The 7173-nt window shown below is 35.6% G+C and overlaps 5 protein-coding genes across 7 annotated transcripts in view; 2 read left to right on the plus strand and 3 right to left on the minus strand.

The window, feature by feature from the left end:
* LOC118739670 overlaps nucleotides 1-7173 on the minus strand; it is a 339105-nt gene that overhangs the window by 127676 nt on the left and 204256 nt on the right. The gene's annotated exons all lie outside the window — the stretch shown is intronic.
* The window catches only part of LOC118739680 (short transmembrane mitochondrial protein 1-like), a 397003-nt gene that overhangs the window by 98261 nt on the left and 291569 nt on the right, over nucleotides 1-7173 (plus strand). The window lies entirely within an intron of this gene.
* LOC118739672 (ER membrane protein complex subunit 4-like) overlaps nucleotides 1-7173 on the minus strand; it is a 394927-nt gene that overhangs the window by 95688 nt on the left and 292066 nt on the right. The gene's annotated exons all lie outside the window — the stretch shown is intronic.
* Nucleotides 99-1064, plus strand: LOC118739674 (ER membrane protein complex subunit 4-like). The gene is made up of 3 exons (XM_036471147.1): nucleotides 99-263; nucleotides 326-455; nucleotides 527-1064. Exons 1-3 carry the CDS (start codon nucleotides 208-210, stop codon nucleotides 839-841), a joined length of 501 nt encoding a protein of 166 aa, XP_036327040.1. The 5' UTR covers nucleotides 99-207; the 3' UTR covers nucleotides 842-1064.
* On the minus strand, nucleotides 963-3438 carry LOC118739681. Of its 2 annotated transcripts, none has more exons than XM_036471157.1 (4): nucleotides 3052-3438; nucleotides 1999-2052; nucleotides 1874-1944; nucleotides 963-1200 (listed from the first exon to the last, which is right to left on the minus strand). In XM_036471157.1, the coding sequence occupies exons 1-4, from the start codon at nucleotides 3064-3066 to the stop codon at nucleotides 1140-1142; spliced, it is 201 nt and encodes a 66-aa protein (XP_036327050.1). In that variant the 5' UTR covers nucleotides 3067-3438; the 3' UTR covers nucleotides 963-1139. The 2 variants fall into 2 exon arrangements, with proteins under 2 accessions (XP_036327050.1, XP_036327049.1); XM_036471156.1 differs by lacking the exon at nucleotides 3052-3438 and adding an exon at nucleotides 2672-2950.

Below are 7173 nucleotides of genomic sequence, written 5' to 3' on the forward strand. Positions count from 1 at the left end.
TGTCGCAACGGATGGTATGTACTTTCACTTTTAATAACCGTTCACAGGTAGTCGTACTCACCACACCTCATTCACAATAGGACTGGTTGACAGCTGTCAAAACAAATTTTTTTGACGTTTACTCTTATTTTTAATTAACATTAACATTTTTACTTCGTCTGATCTGAGTTATTCTTCCAATTTGTTTAATAAAAGTACAAAAGAAACATGTCAACGAAGCAATCCGCGAAAAAATTAAAATGGGCATTAGATTTCAGTAATAGGTTTGTTTGTGTGTGTACGCGATGTCGACTGAAAATGGCATTTAATCTTGGATTTTTTTTAGCAAAAATTCTGACTTGCCTTCTCCTCCGGGATATAATCCCTCGGTACTAGTTAATCACACTGAAGTAGTGCGGGATCAGCGGCTTGTCATAAAAAAATCTTGGGACTTAGCGCTTGGTCCATTGAAACAGGTATATACGTCCACCAAATTTCTAAAGCTATGTAATGTGCATATGTGCTATATTTTATTTATTGACTGTAGATTCCGATGAATTTATTTATTATGTACATGTCCGGTAGTTCCATTTCGATATTCCCCATAATGATGGTCGGCATGATGTTGATTAGACCACTAAAAGCGATGTTTTCCACGGCAGTAACATCGAAGATGGCTGATGGAGCTCAAGGCAGCGGTCAGAAGCTTGTATATTTTTTGGGTAATTTGGCAAACGTAGCGGTGGCGTTGTACAAGTGTCACAGTATGGGTCTTTTACCGACACACGCATCCGATTGGTTGGCATTCGTAGAACCACAAACGCGCCTAGAGTACTACGGCGGCGGGGTCTCGTTTGTTTAGGATAATTTTAAGTCAATATAATACATAGGCAGGTTCTGAAATTCACTTCCGAGTGAATTCCAACCCCCATTCAATTCAAAGTGAAGTTGATGACAATCACTCGGAAATGAAATGCGAAACCTTCATGTTTACTTTTTTTCATGTATTCAACAGTCTATACTTATGATATGCGAATATTGTTAACACTAAAAAGCAAATAAAAATATCGGTGGTACAATAGAAATATTCTAGATTTTTAAAACAATAACCTTGATCAAGTTGAATTATTGTAAATGTAAATCACGCGCAGACAGAAAAGTTAGTCAATTAGCTTTTTAGCGTTCTTCTTCACATCATGAATGAGCTGCTCTGCTGCCGATCTGAAAATAGAAACATGAATCTTAACCCCTTGTTGGCAAAATTTAAAATTAATTCTTAAAAAATTATTGGGATTTTATTAAATCTATGACATGCCTAGGAAATACCTGCATGCACGCGTAATTAAGTCATAACCATTTTTAATCTTCAAGCCCACCAAGTTACAGGCATTGTAAAAGCGATTTTATTATTTCTTAAAATTTATGCAAACTCAATGAAATACACATTTTATTATTGAATTCTCATCTATTTCTATATTCCTATTTTATATCTCCTACATCCTTGATGTTGCTCGTAGTATGTATATTGAGAATTTGTAGTATGTACTTTTTAATTTTCTATCGGCCGAAAAAATGGTGCTTTAAATTCGATTTTTAAGCGCCTGATTTTTGCTTAATTTTTCATTGCTGAATGTACTTCGTTTGCATACGGGATAAAACGAAATATGTTGTAATATATTACATTATTGTCGTTTAATTAACACTTGTAAAAGAGGAGAAAATTATAATTTAAACTTTTTAATATTTTCGCTATAAATAGCCTTCTTTTGTCTTTATCTATGAGCGTATATATTATATACAACAGTATTTTCTGAGAATTAAAAAACTCTAATAACGTGACCATAGTTTATTAAAATACTTATTAATTATATTATTCTATACATTTGTGTTTTACTTTTTTCGGTGTTCGTCGGCAAATTCTTTTATCTTCTCGACCAATTTTCCGGGTTCATCCACACGAGGAACCTGGAAATAGTTAATTTCTCAATAAATTGTTAAAAGTAAATTTAATTGTGTTACCTCATAATTTTGACTTATGTATATTCCGGTATATATACCAGCACCGAACGTAAGCTGAAATTAAAAATATAAATTAGTATAAAAATGTTGCCTTCTCATTGCCCTCTTCTTAGTATTTGTGCGTAGACAAAGAGAAGGAACCTTTTTTGGCAAAAACGAAAACGCCATAAGGTTTAATAAAAGCTGATAAAAATTTTAAACATGCGCTAATATAGATATACCACACATGTTTACATGTACATACATATTTAAAACTTTCAAATCTGAAATAAGTCTCCTTCGAGAATTCCGAATATCTGAGACTCCAGAAAGTATCGCGATAAAAGTATAAATGTGTACATATCTGTGTTCATATGGAATAGTAGCTTGTCGTAGCATACGATTGCGTATGACTCACTGGCGCACAGCGGTTGAAGAACTTTTGACAAATAAACGTGCAAGAAATAGTTCCGATAGTAGCAAGTCAATAGTCTTATTAATAGGGAATTTACATGATTCAACTTTCACAGTCGATTAGTTGAATCAAAAGTTGAACGAAAGTAGGCAGCCGACCGACCAACTTCATTGAAAGCGATTAGTTGAAAGGCCGTTTACACCAGGCGTACCACCACCATCGTACATTAATTTGGCAGGATGAACACAAATATTAAGTTCTCCAAAATTACATATGTACCTGTAATAAAAATTTGGTCCTTCCTACGGGTGTGTGCATAGACTGTAGCGAAGGCTTGGATTTTTATAGATCCTTACCCTATTGGTCAAGAACATTTGATGACAAAGGACATATCTTCATTTGGCCAGTTATATAACATCTAAAATTCACTAATAATTGCAAGTCACCACGTATACTGCTTTAATTCTGTTAATTCTGCATATGTATACTATAAGCCAATTTAGGGACTAAACAAAGAGTCGCAGAGAATGTCCAAAAAGTCACACAAGCACGAAAATTGCTGCTGTTTTTGTCAATTATGCATTATCGTGTCCCTCATATTAATTTGCACAAAAGACAATTACCTAATTCGCAATGAATATTATTAAATAAAAACTTACCACAAATTTCAACATGTCCGAAAAATCTAATGCCACTTTGAAGACTTTCTCAAAAACTGAGCACAAAACGAAACGAAAGCAAAAACAAGTTGCTTTGTATGAAATCAGCTGGCGTATACAAACAATGAATGGGCGAATATGGGCAAGAGGGATGACACGATTGGGGTGAATTGAAAGTGCTATGGGTTTTATATTTTGTTTTTATCCAGTTAGGCCTAGTAGATTAGATAACCACTAGTTATATTTTCTGAAACACCTATTTATCACAATTTAAACGAGATAAGGATTTTATATCGGTTATTGCGGATCCCAACCAGTTTCTTTTTTATATAATACCATATACTTTGATATAGATAAATTCGTTAATAGAGACCAACGAGAAACAACTATTTTCAAAATGAATCGAGTTACTAAAATAGCTTTCCCAAGGCATATGAATGCGCCTTATTTTTATTTATTATTTGTCACACGGTCAGCATTTATTGACGTGATCCAAGTATCGCGATATTTATTGACGGTGTAGCATGCAGTATTGATGGATCGTGATCTGACGAAATGTATGGATCGCGTTTTGAAAGTGCTACACGTTCAATATTTATTGACGGTATTGCGATCCGCGATCCAGATTTCAAATTTTTTAGAAATTTTGCGATATGGATCACGATCCATCAATACCAAAGAACGTGGATAACAAGAAGGAACAACTCGTTATAATTGTGGCGAAAGTGCGCAACAGGGGCGTGCATTCTCTTTTCATCCAATCAAAAAACGCATTACCGGCCGTCTTCACATGCTTGAAAATCTCGCTTGCGTTCTGCTTTTTTCTCTCGCAAGCGAGATAGAGTTTTGTTGACTGGGCATTTGACAGCATACTTTTTCATTTGTAAAATGTCGCCAAACAAGAAGGTTCAAGCCTTGCAGTCTCTTAAAACTTTGAGAAAATTAGAAAATCTGCATAAAGAGATGTATAGTATTTTCACTTAGGGCACATTCGCTACAATTATAACGAGTTGTCCCTTCTTGTTATTACGTTCTTTGTCAATACTGCATGCTACACCGTCAATAAATATCGCGATACTTGGATCACGTCAATAAATACTGACCGTGTGACAGTGCCCTAAAAATTTTGAAATCTGGATCGCGGATCGCAATATTGTCAATAAATATTGAGCGTGTAGCACTCCATACATTTCGTCAGTACATCTTGTACTCTCATAATGCGAACATCGAAAACGTATTCGCTATGCTTTCGTTCTCGTTGCTTAAAACCTTTCAAAACAAATTGAAAACATTTTAATTAACATGGGAAACTTTAAAATAATTGTGGAATGCATTATCTGCAAATTATTCATACAAAATAATAAGCGAACAAAAATTATGCGAATACTGACGCGATATATATTGAGCATGTAGCATTCGTGCGCGATCGATCAATCCATCAATATGGATCGCGATCCAAATATCGTGTTGGTCAGCCTTTGTAAATGGATTTTCATTGCTGGCGACTAGTTTAATATGAAATAGTCTTGGTCACAAGCAATGATCTATTGGGAAAACTAAAATAGCTCAAATATAGAGCGTGTCAGACGTGGAAATATTTTCCACTTTTCCACGTATTACGCTGTCAAATTGAGAAAGATAAATTTTATTTCAATGAGTGAACAGCCAGAAAGACCTTTCTGTTAGGGATGTCGGAAAAACATCGATGCATCGAAAATATCGATGTTTTGCTTCGATGCATCGAAAATTTTCCACTCGATGTATAAATAGACGATGTATCGATGCATCGATGTATCGATGTCTTTTAAAAACTGACATCTACGGTACATTGAACCGTCATTCCAGTTATTCAATTGTTCAAAAAAAAGTGACTGGCCAAAAAATTTAAATGGCTGCAAGAAGTTCCGTTAGAAACATAATTAGCTCAGTTGCAGTAATTTATTTCAAATTTTGTACAATTTTGCTAATAACATATTTTGTTGGGAAACATTATCTGAAAAATCCTATGCAAATCGATGCATCGATGTATACCCTTCGATGCATCGAAAAATATCGATGTACATTTCGATGCATCGAATCAAAGAAAAACATCGATGTATTTTTGCCACTGACATCACTACTTCCTGTAGGCTGGAAACCTGTAGATGACACTATCGATAGTATCGATGGTTTTGTAATCAGTATCGATAGTTTTCACTCATATACACATTATTCGGTGCAACATTTTTTCTTCTTCTTCCATTCTTGCTCACGTTTTGGCATTTCTCTCTCGCAATTGCACCAGTGTGACGTCACACAAAAGTTATTCTCAAAAATCCTCTCTGATCGGCGCAATCTTGTATTCTATCATTCTTGTATGCAATTGTTGTTGTCAGCTGTGAACAGCGGATCAATTTACACAGACGAACGAGAGCACAAAGCGTGTTGCCCGAGCATGAGCAACTCGGTGCCCCTCTCCTCTCCTCGTCGCGCTCTCTCCTACAAACGTCGAGTTGCGGCAACAAAAATCGCCGTGTGTAAATGAGCACTAATGCAGTGAAAATATTCAGCAATTCAGCTATGAAGATTTGTGGAAATTCCTGTATTGCATCAATATTTTGTTACCAGTTTATGAGATGGTAACCAAATTCACCGGTTACAAGAGAGCACAGAATGCGAAAAAGGTTTATGCCTGGAGTAAATGGAAGTAACGGAACGGAGCGAACTGTCACTTTATTATCTATTGTATGGGCAATGAATTCGAACGATTATAATGCACTTGAACGTAACGTAAAACGGAAGCATCTAAAATCAATAGATCCTTACGAATTCGCCGCGATTTATTACGATTCGCCCCGTGCATTATAGCCATTATAGCTGTCTTAATGTCAAAATGATGTGTTTGTTGTAAAATGAATTCGCCTTGTTTACAACAAACACATCTGGGGTGTTCACAGTTCGTTCCAAATAGTGCCTCAAAATGTAGACGTCTACATTTTAAGACGTTTTCTAACCGTAAAATCTGTGGTGTTGTTGTTTCCCATACAAAATTGGAAAACGACGCCGTCTACATTTTGTCACACTCAAAGGTATGTTTTTTACGTGTCTACATTTTGCAACCTCGCAGCAGGGTTGCATTATGGCAATACTAATCGAATTTTTTTTATTTATTGGGCACGTTTTCTGTATTTGCATTTAATTTGAGCGCAATTTCTGATGAAAAGAAACAAATCAAGGAAAAGAAATAAGAAATATTAGGAATTGGTAATTAAGTTAAATAATTACAATTTTCACAGAAACAAAATCGAAAGGCGACATATAAAAAAGCACGCAAAGAAGAAATGTCTGGCAACACCAGCAAAGTTTTGAGACGATTTTGCGACCACTGCTAGAAAGGGGTGCTCACAGTTTGATGCTAAAGATGTCTCAAAATGTAGACGTCTACATTTTCAGACACAATTTGGAACGAACTGTGAACACCCCAATCATTTTGACATTCAGTAGTACCGCGGCGAAAATTTAATTCGCCATCAACACCACCTTGTATAAATTCGCCTTCGGTAACACCACTTTGGTTAGATTCGCCTTGGCTACCACCTTATATGAATACGCCTTGAGTCAGTGGCTGTACCCGTTACTAAGTAACGAATACATACGGTTTGCTACAGTTCTACCCCACACAAATTTCAAGTTTACTCAATACAAATCTATGCGAAATTAATCAGCAAACAGATTTTGTGAACAAACGCCAAAAAAGTTTAAACCTGGTAAAAAATTTGAAAAGTACAAATTGTTTGCCATAAGTGGAAAAACAACAACCGGCATAGCTTGGTGACCGACCTCGTTTAGTTTCTTTTCAACTACTTATTCGCAGTACACAAAAGACAACGAATGCCGAAAAAATTGTGGAATCAGTAAACAGAAACAGAAACCTACCGCAAAAAGAGGCAGTGCAGCTGTGGAAATTAAAGGCGAAATATTACGTGTATTGAATGAATTATTTGTGAAAAAATTGCAGCCACTTTTACTGCATGTTTTCTTATATACTGCTATCTAAAGCCAAGTCAAAAGCGATCCAGTTAAAAAGTGGGCACCAATTTGGTAACTACCATTAAAAGACTATTCAGAGGACATTAGGCGAAA

This window comes from Rhagoletis pomonella, unplaced genomic scaffold (assembly GCF_013731165.1).
Source record: "Rhagoletis pomonella isolate Grant_MI unplaced genomic scaffold, Rhpom_1.0 Rhpom_scaffold_00005, whole genome shotgun sequence".
In the NCBI taxonomy this organism is placed as follows: Eukaryota; Metazoa; Arthropoda; class Insecta; order Diptera; family Tephritidae; genus Rhagoletis; species Rhagoletis pomonella.

Excerpts from the sequence above, each read along its gene's own strand:
- LOC118739674 (XM_036471147.1), top strand. The coding sequence starts at position 208 with ATGTCAACGAAGCAATCCGCGAAAAAATTAAAATGGGCATTAGATTTC. Across the intron at positions 264-325 it reads GCATTAGATTTCAGTAATAG|CAAAAATTCTGACTTGCCTT; the intron begins GTTTGTTTGTGT and ends GATTTTTTTTAG. Across the intron at positions 456-526 it reads CGCTTGGTCCATTGAAACAG|ATTCCGATGAATTTATTTAT; the intron begins GTATATACGTCC and ends TATTGACTGTAG.
- LOC118739681 (XM_036471156.1), bottom strand. The coding sequence starts at position 2,710 with ATGCACACACCCGTAGGAAGGACCAAATTTTTATTACAG. Across the intron at positions 2,053-2,671 it reads GGACCAAATTTTTATTACAG|CTTACGTTCGGTGCTGGTAT; the intron begins GTACATATGTAA and ends TTTTAATTTCAG. Across the intron at positions 1,945-1,998 it reads ACATAAGTCAAAATTATGAG|GTTCCTCGTGTGGATGAACC; the intron begins GTAACACAATTA and ends AACTATTTCCAG.